General features: G+C 45.5%; 1 protein-coding gene across 46 annotated transcripts in view; it reads right to left on the reverse strand.

Annotated features, from left to right (window-relative positions):
- Positions 1-5,051, reverse strand: part of RIMS2 (regulating synaptic membrane exocytosis 2) — a 483,921-nt gene extending 478,870 nt beyond the window's left edge. For 18 of the 46 annotated variants that reach the window (XM_032987976.2, XM_032987961.2, XM_032987974.2 and 15 more), the window contains exon 1: positions 4,050-5,040. In XM_032987976.2, the coding sequence (XP_032843867.2) occupies positions 4,050-4,219 (170 nt within the window). In that variant the 5' untranslated portion in view covers positions 4,220-5,040. Of the gene's footprint in view, positions 1-4,049 lie in introns of all 46 variants that reach the window. The other 28 variants (XM_042785730.1, XM_032987967.2, XM_032987970.2 and 25 more) reach the window with 7 other exon arrangements.
- Positions 5,052-16,366: the final 11,315 nt, after the last annotated feature.

Genomic DNA, 16,366 nt, shown 5'->3' on the forward strand with positions numbered 1-16,366 from the left:
GTGAAACATAAGTCTTTACAAATAATGTCAGCATCCTAGCATCTTCTACAAATCTTTTTCCAGTGTGCATCCTCTCAAGCCAGTCCTTTGATATAGAAATAAAGTATAAATGAAAAGTAAAAAAGCACAAGACTGATCTCATAAGTCAATCCATATGGAAAAAAAGTGCTATCTAAAATCTTCTAGCTTACACACACAAAATTAGAATTTAGAAGAGGAAGGATGTGCATAACGTAAAGGAAAATCCATCACCAAAAGTTCTATGCTATATCCAAGAGAGTAAAATATCCACAAAGGTAAAAGTTGGAAATATGTAAATATTCCTATAACAGCAGAGAAGGACTTACACCCAGTGTACAAACATAAATTCGCTCTCTCTATGTCACACATTATGCATATTAAATATTATGCAAAATATACATTCAATGCCCTGTCAAAAAGGCACCTCCTTAGTATATGACATTCAAAATGCACTCTGAGGGCCCCAGAAAATCCAGGAGAAAGTCAAAGCACCAGAGTTTGCTGCCTATTCTCCTTTTTAAAGCGGAAGCTCTGCCACAGAAACATAGTACATAACTGTAGCTAGGCGTGTTTCACAGACCAAACCAGGCCAAAGGAGAGAGCAAATCTGGAAAGCTTCTGCTTTCCATGCCATCATGTTCTTGCAAATCCTGGCAAGAATTCATGCTGACCTGATCACTATTAGCTGCTACAGATTACAACTCAATACCATCTGCATTTCCTTTCCCCAAAAAGAGTAAAACAAGCATAAGGCGAAGAAGTTATGTGTCTATTTTAAATCCACACATATTTACTCCAGAGAGTGAAAGGAAAAGAATAAATAGTCCACATTACAGATGTGAGTCACACTACTTAATGCACTTTTGGAAGATGCTCAAATACCACAGTGGTGGGCACAGCATAAGAATTTGAAAAGCACAAAATAGAAATAGAATGGAGAAAGGAAGTAGAGCCCAGGGACTAGCCATTCATACTGACACTCAATCACCATAAATTATCAAAAAAAATAGAGGAAATCCATGCTTGCCGCTTTCTACAACATTTGAACAGTTCTTGTGATATCTCTAAATGTCAGTTCTTGTTTTCAGCATCTTTTTTTATCTTCCCATATTTCTCCATGGAATGAAATGACACAATTTTATTGCTTAGTCAGACAAAAATACCTTCCACTTCAAAAGGAGCTTGCCTTCGAGGAGAATTACACTTGAACAAAGACTGCAGGATTTAGCTCTATATTTATCTCTATGCAATAACAGTAGTTCATTCACATAAATATTGGGGATTTTTCTTTCTTCTTCTTTCTCTTCTCTTGACAGAAGGAAACATCTGTCAAGAGACTTAAAGGCAGTAATATCTACCTAAAAACACAGAACAAGCTCTGATATGACTTTGGTGGAGAGTTGTGCTGAATAAATCTGTAGATATTTTCAGAATAAACATGTACCTGATGGTTCAAGGAGCCAATTCACTTTAAGAAAAATGAAACGGGTGACATTAATCTGACACCAGATCACTTCTCAGTATCCTGTAAAATATTGTGGGCCATCTATCCATATTCCACTGACAGCAGCATTTTCTGTTCTAGGCTATCCTTTGTGTATGAACTTCACACCATACCATCTCCCTCACGGCTTACACAGAACTAAGAGGAAGCTTTAGTGAGACATAATGAGAAGCTAAACCCCACATGAAGTTTGTAGTTTATCTTTAGATCTGATGAAGACTTTGCTTTTGTCCATTGTCTGCTTCCAAGATTCTGAAGATTACAAATGGAAGTAGTTCTGTTTCTTTTCTTAAGTTGGTTTTATGTTGTCATTACTTGAGAACAGTTTATTCTCTATTTCTAAGCTCAAAAGTTCAAGCTGATCCTAGTGTCATACTGCAATCGTACTTTATATCAGACCGTAAATATTGTCATCCACAAGAAGAGTTGCCAGGAACCTTCTTTAAAATGGTAATGATACTATTATATATTTAAACTGTAACTTGAATAATTTTCCATTTCCTTCTTTCTTAATAATTCTTAAGAGTGCAGAAATTTTAGACAAAAATTTCCATTTATTTTGATATGCCATACAATTTACCAATGTAAAGGAGTCTAAATTGCTTTAAAAATACCACAATAGTAAGCAAATTGTATAGTTTGAGACTGAGAGGTAGTAATAAAACAAGGTATGGCACTTTATTTCCAGTGCTTACGTTACACTGACATACTTTAAAATGTTCACCCAATAAAAAACCTTTTTAAATAGACATTGAAACGTTTTGAGGAGATCACCTCATAGTTTAGTAGCTGTCACACAAATGACAGCTGAAGTTTTCATTATGATGCTAACAATAATGCAACAAATCTCGAAAACAGACTCCCAAAGTCAGCAGCTGAAGCCCAGAAGCCAGCTTCCAGGTACGGAGCGCGAAGGGCCAGCTGCCGCTAACACATCCAAGTCACAATACCAGTTTTGGTGTTTAAAAAAAAAAAAAAACAAAACTGTTAGTGCTTCAGCTGCACCACATTCTTAAAAGTCATGTCCACGACAGTCGCCGCTTCGCTTATTTCTAAGCCGTTAAAAGTCAGCGTGATTACTCCTCCACGGAGGGAAAACAGTTTTCTTGAGTTTATTCGGTGCCTCCCAGCCGGGCCACAGAAGGACACGACCCACGGCGCCTCCCCAGCGGGACCCCCCGACAGGACTGGGGCACGGCGCAAGGGAAAAGCTCCCGCTTCCCCGTCCCCGCCCGGGCAGCAGCGGCAGGACGAGACTCCGCGCCGGGCCGGGCCGGGGGCCGCGCAGCCCCGCGAAGGGCTGCAGGGGCGAGGGCCCGCGGACACCTCCCGGGGCCGGAGCCGGGGCCCCGCGGACACCTCCCGGGGCCGGAGCCGGGGCCCCGCGGACACCTCCCGGGGCCGGAGCCGGGGCCCCGCGGACACCTCCCGGGGCCGGAGCCGGGGCCCCGCGGACACCTCCCGGGGCCGGAGCCGGGGCCCCGCGGACACCTCCCGGGGCCGGAGCCGGGGCCCCGCGGACACCTCCCGGGGCCGGAGCCGGGGCCCCGCGGACACCTCCCGGGGCCGGAGCCGGGGCCCCGCGGACACCTCCCGGGGCCGGAGCCGGGGCCCCGCGGACACCTCCCGGGGCCGGAGCCGGGGCCCCGCGGACACCTCCCGGGGCCGGAGCCGGGGCCCCGCGGACACCTCCCGGGGCCGGAGCCGGGGCCCCGCGGACACCTCCCGGGGCCGGAGCCGGGGCCCCGCGGACAGCTCCCGGGGCCGGAGCCGGGGCCCCGCGGACAGCTCCCGGTGCCGGAGCCGGGGCCCCGCGGACAGCTCCCGGTGCCGGAGCCGGGGCCCCGCGGACAGCTCCCGGTGCTGGACCCGGGGCCCGGTGGCCGCCGCGTCCCACGCCCGCGCCGTTCGGGCGGCAGGGCGGCCCGCTTCCTCCGGCGCCGGGGCTCACGCTTCCGAAAGAGCAGCGGGGCGGGGGCGGGCGGCAGACACGTTGCCGGGGGAAGATGGCGGCTGTGGCAAACCCACCCAGCGAGACGGCCGGAGCCTAGGCCCCGGCGGTGCCGGTCCGCCCCGGGTGGCCACGCCAGCGCCGGGCAGGGCCGCCGCCGCCAGCCCGGGGCTCGCCGCGCCCCCCGGGACGGGGCCCGATGCCGCCGATCCGCCCCCTCCGGCGGCGCCAACCGCCGCCGCGACCCACCCCCCCCTTCCTCCTGCCTGGCACACGCCGGGTGAGAACGGCACCTGTGCGGCCATGTTGGGTGCCTTGCCCCCGCCGGCGCCGGCGCCGGGGCGTGCGGAGCCGGAGCCGCCGCCCGCCCCGCTGGAGCGCGGCTGAGGCAGGCGGCCAGCCCGGGCCCCGCCGGCCTCCCGGCCCCGGCTCTGTCCGCTCCCGCGGCGGCAGGTCCTCCCCCCCCCGCCCCGACTCCTCTCTCCCGCCCCGGCCGTGCCACCCCCGAGACCGGGGAAGAGACCTCCGCGCCCACGGGCCGGGAGGACGAGGAAGGGATGCGCCCGCCCTTACTTGAGCACGGATTGCTCCTTCTCCTCTTCCTTCTTCTGGCGGTCCATGACGGCCAGAATGATCTTCCGCTCTTCCTCCGTGAGGTGGCTGAGGTCGGGCATCTCGGGCTGGGCAGCCGGTGGAGGCTGAGGGGCAGCGGGGCCGCCCCGGGGCCCGGCGGGAGCCGACATGTTTGGTGGGAGCGCACCGCCGCTACGGGAAGCGCTGCCCTGACTCCAGCGGGAGCGGCCGCCGCCGGCGCCGGGAGAAGCACATACAAATCAATACCCTGTAATCAACCGGCAGCCTAATGACGGCCCCGCCGGGGAGGGGCGGGGTGGCCGGCAGCCCCGACCTCGCACCCACCCGCCCGGCCGCCGGCTCGCCGGGGGCAGCGGGGCCCAGAGCCGGGGGAGCGGGGTGGGGAGAGGGCAGCGCCGGGGGCGGGGTGGGGAGGGAGAGGGGAGCGGGCAGGATTAGCCGCGGGAGCGCGGCTGTGGTTGGGGTGCGAGCGGGGTTATCCTAACCCCGAGCACCCCGCGGGGAGAGGGGGGGACGGAGCCAGCGGCGGGGAGGGGGGGGGGGGGGGGGTGGGCAGAGGCTGCCAGGGGGGAGAGGCGGGGGACGGGCGAGAGCGGAGCCCCGGGGAGCGCAGCGGGGGAAGCCCCAGCGGGCGAGCGCCAAGCCCCGGCCGCGACTCATAATTCCTCGCCGCCGTCCATGGAGGGGGCCGCGGGGCTCCGCGCCCGCCTCCCGCCGCCGTTTCCCGGCCGCGCCGCGCCGCTTCCTGCCGCCGCCTCGCTTGGCTGGTGCCCCCTCGGCTGCGGGATGGAGCCCGCCTAACCCATGGCATGGCGGAGAGCCGGAGTCACGGGAGGGGGCTCCGCATCGCCCCACCGCCTCCCCGACCCGCGGGGCGCGGGGCCCGGCTGCCGCCCCTCCGGGATGGGCGGCGAAGGGGTGGGGTGGGGGGGGGGGTGGGGGGGGAAGGCAGCGGGCGGCAGCTGTCCTTATTTATTTATTTATCCCCTCGCAAAAAAAAAAAAAAAAAATGAACGCGATAAAAATCACGCGAGGAAGGACAAGGAGGAGCCAAGGCGCCGGCGACGCGCTGGGAGGACGGAGCCCGGCGGCAGCTCGGGGGGGGGCGGGGAGAGGCTGCGCGGCCACAGCCCCGGCCGCTCCCGCCGCCCGGGGGGGCCCAGGTGGGGCGGGCGGAGCGGGGCACCCGCTCGGCCCCAGGGCGGAGGAGGTGGCGGGGGGAGCGCCGGCCCCCGGGAGGAGGAGGAGGAGGAGGAGGAGGCAGCGGGAAAGGCGGGGGGGGGGGGGGGGGGGGATGGCGGAGCGGCCCGGGAGGGGCCTCCGGCTCCCCCGGGCCGGGAACGGCACCGCCGTCAGCCCCAGCAGAGCCGCTGCTCCGCGGCCGCCCGCAAAAATAACGTCCTGCCGGAGTGTCCTTCAGCCAACGCGAGGTGTGAAATTTCCCTCGGCGTCTGTCTGAACAGATTCCTCCAAGCCAGAAGAGCAGGAATGTGACACTGATGAGAGAAGGCTGGAGAAATCCTCCTCCCGCCCTGGAAACCAGGCCGTGGGGGAATAAACCTCTCAAAAGGCTTTTGTTACCTCTGAATCCCTCACCTGAGCAGTCAGATTGATGGCAGGAAATAATTTCTGGAAAACGAATCCAACAATCCCCAAAATCCATCCTAGCCCAAGTAAATGGGAAATAACCTGTCCAAGAATGTGAACAACAAAAAATTAAATCCAGATCTGTAGGTTTTCTGTCTATTTACAGACAGAGTTCTACCTGCTCTTCTCTCACATTATGAGACATAACACCTATTTCACATCAGTGTCGGATATCATATAAGTGTATGTAGCAATAATAAAGTGGTTTTGCAAGGCTTAGTTTGGATAGTTTTGAAGTCTTCGCCACTTCTATTTCTAATGAACAGCAACTTACAACCAGGTGCAAAGGCCTGAAAAAAAAGTCATCTTCCTGAAAGTATCTGGGTCCTCATTAGCTGTATTTCCACAGAAAATAAATTCTAGGATGCAGCTCCACTGACTAAGGATATGCATGCGATATTGGGCTGAAGACATCATTCCTCTGGGAAAACAAGTTCTAGGGTAACAGATCACTAAAAGGACATGATGGATTAGCTGCGGTAAAGCAAGACTTAACAGTAATCCATGCCTATTATGCACATGTATTCATCAAATTTGAACTTTGTCTACAAAACATCATTGGCGTCCTTAGCTACAAGGAACCTGTTCCATTTCTTGATGTAAAATTATACATAATAGACCCTTTGTTGTTATACATAAACCAATGTATAGAAACTGAGTGTACTGTATTTAAGCAGATCCCCTTGTAAAATAAACTATATGATTTTTCATCAAGTCCTGAAAGCATTCTGCTCTTCCAGTCCACATCACCTTCACCTCTTGGACTGGATTCCAGCCAGCTGGCTCTCACCCAGTTCACTGTTTCTTCCAGGCACTGGATAAATCTGGCATCGAAGTCAAAAAGAGGAGGAAATGTAGAACTGTGTGTCATCAGATTACCAAAGATAGTACAGTCCTTATCAATCTATAAATGTTGAATGGAAGAATTAACTGGACTGATCCCTTTGAGAAACTACATTTTATCCTGGGGAAGTGAAGAAAGAGAGAAATCACTCAATCGCTTCTAAGAATAATTAACAAGAACTAGACCACTTGAAAGCAATCTCTCCACCCTGTCAGGTCATAGAGTTGTTTCAAAAACTTTTCATGCCATATCAGAGCCATAAACACTAACAGTGTTCTGACCGTAACTTTGGTTGCAAGACATCACTATAGTGCTTTGTGCATTGCTTCATTCATCTGAATTTCTGATGGATATTTACCTCTGAACTTCCTGGATTTACAGTGCCTGCTTCTATAACCGTTTCAATGCACCTGTGATTTTTCATCCACAAATTACAAATACCTGCTCTCAACATGATTGCAAAATTTCAAGAGCTTTCTTTTCTCCATGGTATTTGCCTTGTTCCCACTAAATCCTGCACCATTAAGTGGGTAACTATAAACAAACAAGTCCAGGGACAGGAACTGTAATCCCCATATATTAGCTAGCTATTTGCTTTGAAAAGAGAGAGCAGATTCAGAGCAGAAGACATCCTGTGACTCACTGAAGAAATGGTTCAACTTGACCTTTCTATGCTTCTACCTTCCTTTCTGCCCATCAGTTCCACCTATCATTCCTCATATTTTCCTGCAATTAAATTAAAATGTTAATTGTTCATGTTCCTGTCAGCCTACACAGAATTGTCTCGTGCTGTTACTATTATTTACATTACCCAAGTGACTTACTGATGAAAATATACTCAGAGCACAGACTTCTCTACCTACTCCAGAGTAACGGTGTCAACAGTAATCTACAATCAACCAACAAGACAAATTATTATCATGTAGTACGGTAATTTATAAAACTTATTTTTAAGGAGCATTCATTTGTAATTCCCTCAGTAGTGAAACATTTATAAATTCTGACCTTCACATTCATGTGTCTCCAGGTACCTGACCTTCCTGTTCATCTCAGCTCTTATTCTGAACTCAATACCATACCCTGAAAAAATAGATTCCCGTTGCTGTTTTATATTCTTCTGCTGGAATTGTTCTTCCACTGTATAATCTGCAACTGAAAATTCATTCCAGCCATATAAAAAAGTTACATGATACTTTCTTTTGGTGGCTTCTCTAAGTCATGCAAGCATACTGACACCAGCAGGGTTATTAATATAAGTTTTCTGATAGCACTTTCTTTTTTTTTTCTGTTCCTTTCCAGTTCTGTTAGACAGGAGGGGTTCCCAAGGAAACAGTGGTATTGTAACCTGGTTTTATGTATCACCACAAAATGTCTTTCACTCAGGGTCTCATTATACTTACTCCCATTTCCTTCCTCAGAGTAACTACAAGAGTAAATGAGTTGGTAGACTCATCATTCAAGCATGCTAAGTGCAATTCTTTCCTGAAAAGGTAACTAACATCTGCTTTATAATTTTTTTGTATAAGGAAGAAATCCAGTGTAACTAATTCTTTCCATTATTTTTGTCCCAAGTTAAAACATTCACACTTGGAAAACATCATTATGTAGCTGACATGAAAGGAACTTTAAAGTATACTGTTATGGATCAACGAATGGAGAAAATGAAAAACATGTTCCTGGCTGAGAACCCCCAGTACTCAGACTCTTGATGGATCAAATCAGATGTGTAACCAGCAAGAAATGCATGCTGTAGGACTGACTGCATTTTGCAAGGGACTCCTTCAACTCCTGTTAAGGAAGGACAAAACTTTACACTGCAACAATTTGTGATTCCCAGGTCCTACATTAAGTGCTATCAAACCATCGTGGACTGGTTTACTGGTGCAGTCTTGGATCTTTCCCAGATTTCCCCTGTCTAACTTGAGGAAGCTACTTATATTGTATAACATCACCTACATTTTAATTTGGTTTCCTTCAGGAGAATTTTGCTTACTCTATATGCATTTTTTTTCTGCTCCAAGGAAATTCCTTTTAGTTGGATACTTCCCCACAAGGGATTTGAAGAATGCTAGATATTTATGGGTAAAAGTTAGTTTTCTTTATTTGTTACTCTAATTTATCTTAAAAGAGGATTGTCCATAGTTTACACAGTACTGCCCATACCCCTATGTCAACTATAGTCAATGAATTAGGCCGTCCCAATTTCACTGGTGTAAATGATCTGTCTGCAGTAGATGGAAAAACTTTGGTCTTTTAGCTAGTGTCCTCACTTTTTCCTCCTCTCCATGCACATGATCAGTCTCTTCAGAGACTCAGAAGAAGGGGGAAGTCCTTAAATTGTGTTGGAGAGTGTAACCTAATCCTACCCACTTCCAAAACCTTTATCTGCTCAGGAACTACCAAAAACCTTTTGGATTAGAGGAGTGAGGGCTCACCATGACCATCATGGTGGCTGCAGGGGGGTATTCAGCAGCTACAGCCTTATTCCTAAATCAGCTTCAGTGGCGACAGATTGATTTGCCTTCTCTCAGTGGACCAAGGAGCTGGTATCCAGGTTATATTTTGAAATGTGACATGGGAGAGGCCCTGACACATAAGTGTTATGCAGGCACAGTTCAATGAATACTGAAGAAAGGCTCAGATTAGTCTTAGATTGTTTTCAGTTTCAATGCTGAGAGAGTTGGGGGTGTTCAGCCTAGAAAAGAGAAGGCTCTGGGGACACCTTTTAAGACTTGAAGAGGGCTTATGAGAAAGTTGGGGACAGGCTGTTTTAGCAGGATCTGTTGCGATAGAACAAGAAGTAATGGTTTTAAACTAAAGGAGGATAGATTTAGACTAGATATAAGGAAGACACTTTTCACAATGAGGGTGGTGAAACACTGGCACAGGTTGCCCAGAGAGGTGACAGATGCCCCATCCCTGAAAACATTCAAGGTCAGGTTGGACGGGACTGAGAAACCTGATCTATTGAAGATGTCCCTGCTCACTGCAGGGGGGGTTGGACTAGATGACCTCTAAAAGTCCCTTCCATCCCAAATTATTCTATGATTCTGTGAATGAGATACTTCATATGATTTCTAGGTCTTGGGATGTTTTGTCCAGAGCAGTTATACACAGACATACAGTTCATAAGATCATAAATATGATCAGTTCTAAAAACTTTATCATGTCTCACTCCTGCAATTCTGTTTACATCCTGTTTGAAATATTCTGACTGAATTGTGACATATAACATGCTGAATTAAAGGTGCAGGTAAAAGTCTTTACAGGATCTTAAACTTACTCAGTATTTTCTGTCTGAATTTGACAATTTAATTTTGATTGTTGTTCAGTTAGTCAGTTGAAACTCAAAGGAGGACTTTTTGAAAGAATTCCTGTGTAATGAGAGTTCTTTGGTTATACATTTCTCTTTGATTCTTGACCTATACCACCAACGTTTCTAAGTAGCTGGGCAGTGAGTTAATTCCTGTCCTCTAACAAGCCCTACTAGTAATAGGCCAAGAATTCTGGTTTTGTAGCAATTGTCCAGCTAATTTTCAAGAATACTACCAAAACCATACAAGAGTCAGTTCTTACTGGTCACTCACAGGCCATTCATTGGTATTTAATACATTCATCGGTATTACAAATTGTCCCCAACTTGGACACTTTGGTTTCTTTTTAATTGTTCTGACTTGTCAGATACTATATGGGTTTCAAAATCCCGAATAATGAGTATATAGACATTATTCAACACACAAAGCACGGGCTCACATTAGCACAGTAGGTGCTTAGAACGTTATCACATGTTCCTGTAAGGTATGGATGCAGCGTTGCCTTCCCTATTTGCTGCCTTCTAATCCATTTTTCCTGAGCCCTCCTACATTTCTGAAACTCAAGCTGCTTCAGAAGAAACATCAGTATTCTTAAATCTCATGTGATTTTTTTTTTCCAGTCAGTCATAAGATTGTCCTTCAGAGTTAGTACAGAGTATCCTGTACCAGATCTCAGGAATATATTGACTCCTATTGTAGAGACAGCTTAAAGGTTCCAAATCTCTGGATTTTATACAAGACAGAAATGATTGTTTGCCTTTTTTATTTTTATGGAGTCTACTATGTGATTCTGTCTCGCAAACCATTTTTCATTATCAAAAGCAGCAATAATATCCTGAATTGTTATTATTATTACAGTGATGCCTAGAAAGCCTAGTCACGTATGAAGAGTCTAATGCCCTAGATATTGATAGAAAAAATAGCACAGACAACAGCCTGTTGACACAGAAAGCTCACAGAGCCATAGACAAAATGCAATGGGTGGGTAACTCAGATAAAAGCAGCAGGTTGAAACGAAAAGACAGCAATAAGATAAAGGTAGCAACACTAAATAAGTGGAAGATGAGTGTTTTTCATGGACATTATTGTAAAATGGCGTTAAACTGATCTTTGAAGAAAAATAAGGAGAGATTTTTGAGGCAGAGGGGCAATGCTGGAGAAGAACTGTTTAAGCTTTTCCCAAAGTATCACACAAGCGGGAAGTTCCCAAGGTAACACCCATCCATGCAAAACCAGCCCATTACAGAGGTCCTTCTCTCACTGCACCCAGTTTAAGTTGTAGCCTCTCTCCTGGCGAGAGAAATAAAACACTGGTCTGACTGCTCGTTTTCCTCAGAACCCAAAGGCAGCTGGGCTTTAGCTGTTTGGATTTTCAACTAAAGTTAATTCTCACAGACCTGGAATATAGCAGCTTTTATAATGAAAGCATGCCCGAAAGGGATGATAATTAAAGCTTAGCATATGGTATTTTCTATCTAGAAATCTACCTATCTAGGTTTCACATCTGCCAGATGACCAGAAAATTAATCAGGAAGTTCAATTAATTCAAATAATAGGCAAAGGCAGAAGTGGCAGCACTGCTAAACTGCTTCTAAAAGCATAAGGGGTACAAGCCTTTTTTAATTATTCAAGCAGTCTTTCATTACAATTTTAGCTTCAGCACATGAAGAAAGGAGCCAGTATTTTGTGAAAATTCATTTTATACTCCAGAGACAGAAGGCGTTAGAATAGCAAGAGCTAAAGTCTAATTGGAAAACAATTTCTTTCCTGTGTATTGAGATCATTAGCACTTCTTTGACACTTCCTAGTACTGCTTTCCTGAAAAAGCTCCCCGTGATACTAGTTGGCATACCTCAGATAAAATCAAACTGTGCAGCATGAAAAGTTTATGAAGAACAGTATTAATCAACATTAATCAACTTTGGCATTTTACTAGGCTAAGGGAAAAATTGCATTAGGCCAAATGAGAGTCAGCAAACACACGGTAACACAACAATGCCTGTTTTGTGTTCTGCTCTCCAGATCAGGATTCTGCCATACTTAAAAGCATAAGTATGATTAAAACAAGATTCATTCACTAGCTATATTAACATAATTATGTCCATAATTATTTCCTAATAAGTAGCAAATCAAAACATTCTGAGAAGGGATTCATGTGAACAAAAGCTTGGCTAGTTTTACTAGCAATATTAGTCTAAGAAAATATACAACCTTTGAGTACAACTACTACCATCCCTAGGCTACAGTATCTTACAAACTGATATGAAAACTCTATGTTAGGATTGCTGACAGACAGCAAAGATATTTAAAACATTAATGGGTGATAACTTTATACTTTTCTTTTTATTTCTAGCTTTTCCTGATGAGAGTGAGGTAGGAGAAGCAGCAGCTTGGACACATTATCTGTTTTCAGAGTGGACAGAAAAAAAAACATTCTCTATGAAGAATTGTCTTTCAAAGGAAGGGATGGAAGGGAAAAGGTAATAAAATATGAGCTCATTTTTGGCATTTCATCTTGCATTTCATAGAGGTATATCAAAAAGAGAAAGTGTAGTGAATTGCCTTCTTTGAACATAAAGGGAGTTATTTCACTCTCAGTGTGCAAGGAATCTCTTAGACAATATTTTATCAGCTGTTAAATCCTGGCTTGTCTCTTGTAAAAGGGACTACATCCACCGTAAAATTAGTGGATTGACACTTTCAAAGGCAGGGGCTTTATGAGTTGGAAAGGAAAAGAACAGAAACAGTAACTACCCTAATACCCAGAAAGTATAAGCACAGAGCTATAACTCCTGCTTAGCCTGTATTTTGTTAACCACTATTTTAGAATTCAGATTAGTGCTACAAAGTTGATGTACTACAAAGCCCAAACAGGCTACACTTGCGCAGAAAGCCTCATCTCTACTTTTGTCCAGGGAAGATTTCCACAGCAAATTTACATGCTCTCCCCAACAGCAAAATGAGCAGGCATTGAAACTTTCTCGCATCGACCACACAGTGGATTGATTTGTTCTATTCGGTAATTTAGAGTGGCAATAAACCTGTTGCATGTGCAAAAGCAAGAAGGTATCCAGCTCCACAGAGGGTCAGATGTTTGTAGTTGCTTCAGTAACGCAGTCCTGTCCTTCCAATGCTCATCTCATTACTGTTATATTTCTCTCCATAGCAGTGGCTAGATTAATAATCTTTTTTGATTTTTCACCAATGTGTTAACCGTAAATATCAAAATAATTTCCTCCAGTTATCTGGGTGCATTCTTTCCTATATTTCTGTCTTGAATATGAGATGTTCTGATGAGTAGCCACCTTTTTGTGCACGTATTCTCCCCTGCGCCAGCCATTTCAAAAGATAGCAAACAAGAAACCATCAATAACAACTGATGGTATTTAGTTGGTGATACTGTGGATTTCACGGGTATTCACCCATCATTCACCATCATTTTCAAAAGCATTAATGGCTTTCAGCAGTTCAAAACCCATAAAGAGCAGACTGTAACACATCCATGTCCAAAACTCAGACATAAAAGATATAGAAAAATGAGTTACATATGGAAATAGAGCATTGCTACTTAAGTAAAAATCACGATGCCTCCAGAAGAGTGTAGGACAAATTTGACAAATCAGCATGAAAAACAGGTTATTTTCCCCATCATCTAGTTTTAATGAAACTGTCAACCTGAATTCTCCAAGGAAATAATGATTTACAGTGGTGACCTTGGGGTTTTCCCTTCTTGCTGTCCCTAACTATACAGACCAGTCTCCAGGTTGCAAGCTTTGCCAATGATGTCTTTGATAGAATAGAATAGACTATGTCAATTGGAAGGGATGTATAGCAATCATCTAGTCCAACTGCATGGCCAATTTAGGGCTGACTAAAAGTTAAAGCATATCCTTAAGGGCATTGTCCAATTGCCTCTTAAACATTGACAGGATGGGGTCATCAACCACCTCTCCAGGAAGCCTGTTCCAGTGTTTGACCACCCTCTCAGTAAATAAATGATTCCTAATGTCAAGTCTGAACTTCCCTTGGAGCAGCTTTGAACCATTCCCACGCATCCTGTCACTGGATAGCAGGAAGAAGAGATCAGCACCTCCCTCTCCACTTCTCCTCCTCAGGAAGCTGGAGAGAGCAGCAAGGTCACCCCTCAGTCTCTTTTTCTTTGAAATAGACAAACCCAAAATCCTCAGCCACTCCTCAGGACATTCCTTCCAGCTTTGTTGACCTTTATTGACCCACAGATTAAATATTTGATCTAACTTCAAAGAAAACCCACTTCAATACCAAAAAAAAAAATGTCACTTAGGCCATTGTCTGAAGCAGAACATCAACAGCCCCATTTCAAAGCAGGCAGTCAGATTCTGCCAGTCTGGCTATTACTGAAAGCACTTCCATTGCTCAACACCTCAACCTTCCTGTTACAGAAGAAAAAGTTACACTCTTACTATTCTTCAGCAGATACAGCTTAAGATTTTAAAATGGAAGAGCTGCATCTAACCCACAGTAGCAGATGACTGCAGGCCAGCTAGTGACGACACTGCTGACTCACATCCTGAAAGCAATGGACGTGTTGGGCACGTGGCTGCTTACTTCTCTCACAAGGAGATGTTTCTCATTTCTATTCAGAAAGTTGCTTCCTGTGACTTTGTGCACCTGACGTAGCATCTTAGGCTTTCATGTATTCATCTGCTACTGCCCTGAAGTCTTCACCGTTACTGTCCATGATTTCATATCCAGCAACTAAACTCCATTTCTTTATGTCACGTTTTTTCTGTATCAGTACATAGGATGAGAAGCACATGAGAAGATGTCTCAGCTTTGCTTTACTCTTTCACAGAATAGCTTAAAGAAGAAAAGGTAAACCTGTTCAATTCACGACTAAATCCCTTCATAGAGCGGAATGTATCGTCTCTCTACCTGATTATGCCCACATGGTGCTTATCAATGAAGTTTTGCTGCGTTCAGACCTTCATCCTCAGAGGCAGAACGAAGGTGGCATGAAGGAAGTAGCGTAAAATATTCTCTGTGTGTTTACATTGACTTTTTTCCTATTTGGTTCTACATTATGTATATACTCATTGCCTCTTCTTCAATTTTGGTACAACAAATTCTAGATTATTTTTGAAAAAGAAGAAAACTCAACGTTGGTTTTTATTTTTCCAGATAGTGATGTTACATGGAGTAAAAATACATAACATCAGAGTAGAGTGCAACTGAGCTAATCACCAGAGAAAGCAAGATCTGAGGTGATAGGAGGCAACATTTGCATGACTCAAGAAGCAACAGACATTTTTACAGGGCAAATTCATGAGTCAGAACCACATATAGAAAATAAGGAACGGACAAATTTTGATTTATAGAGATATAATACCATTGAGAGGTTCTGTTAACTGGACCATAAACTATCTGAACTTCACTCCCATGGTTTATAACATCACTGAAACCTCTTGGTATAGTCCATTATGCATCTTTATTTTCCCTCATTCTCACACACACACTCATAGGAGTCTGCAGGACCTGAAGGATTAGTTAAATTCTGAAAGGACCTAATTTATCAGATTTCTAATCACATGCCATTTAGAAGCATTTTACTTCAAGACATTACATGAAGAAAAAACACATTTAAAAAAAAAAATGAGAGTCCATCAGACAACATGTAGCAGTTGTAATATTTTCTATGTAAATGAAATTAGCTCATGGCTTAGAATAGGATTTTTTAAATCCTCTAAGCACCAGATATGAACAAATAGAGGAAAAGCTAAATTAACCTGCTTAATTCTGAGTATACTAGAATACAAATTGCCAGAATTATGCAGAGTATCACACACGCACACACACACCCCACACACACAAAGGCAAACCCACATTTTTCCCCATCTCTGAAACTAGTACCTTGCTGTGTTGGGTTGCTTAGGAGACTCTGATCCAAAGAGTTATGTCAGCAGGATTATGTAAGATCCCGACAGGTCTACCAAGGCTGGGTATATCAAAGATAGAGGCCAGACAGAAATTTCTCTCTCAATTCTTCAAGCGTGGGAGCTGGATGCAAGGCTGACCACCTTCCTCTGTAAAAATATTACTGGCTCTGTCTTCACTTTGTCTCCATGACAATTTCCATCACAGTTCCTTGGATTAGTGGATAGTCCCAGATGAATTTGTGCAACAAGCACCAGTCCAATCCTGCCTCAGCAAGGAGCTCAAACCTTGAAGTAGCTGCTGCTCCAGAGTCACTCCATGTTATGTATAAGGTTCTGGCATGTACATACAATGCTGCAAGCTGGAAAAATCAGCTCAAGTTATGAGGGAGATGGAAAATTACAGTATTGATATTCTCAGCATGAGTGGGTACAGATGGTCAGGAACAGATTGTATCAAATTGAAGAACAATAATAAAATCATGAACTACTCAGGTTCCCCAGCTGGAGGGAGGGAGAGAGTTGCACTGATTGTGAGTGACACGATGTAAAGAGCCCTGCGAGACAGACGAGGAACTG

The sequence above is a fragment of the Tyto alba genome, unplaced genomic scaffold (genome assembly GCF_018691265.1).
Source record: "Tyto alba isolate M040663 unplaced genomic scaffold, T.alba_DEE_v4.0 Super-Scaffold_9, whole genome shotgun sequence".
In the NCBI taxonomy this organism is placed as follows: domain Eukaryota; kingdom Metazoa; phylum Chordata; class Aves; order Strigiformes; family Tytonidae; genus Tyto; species Tyto alba.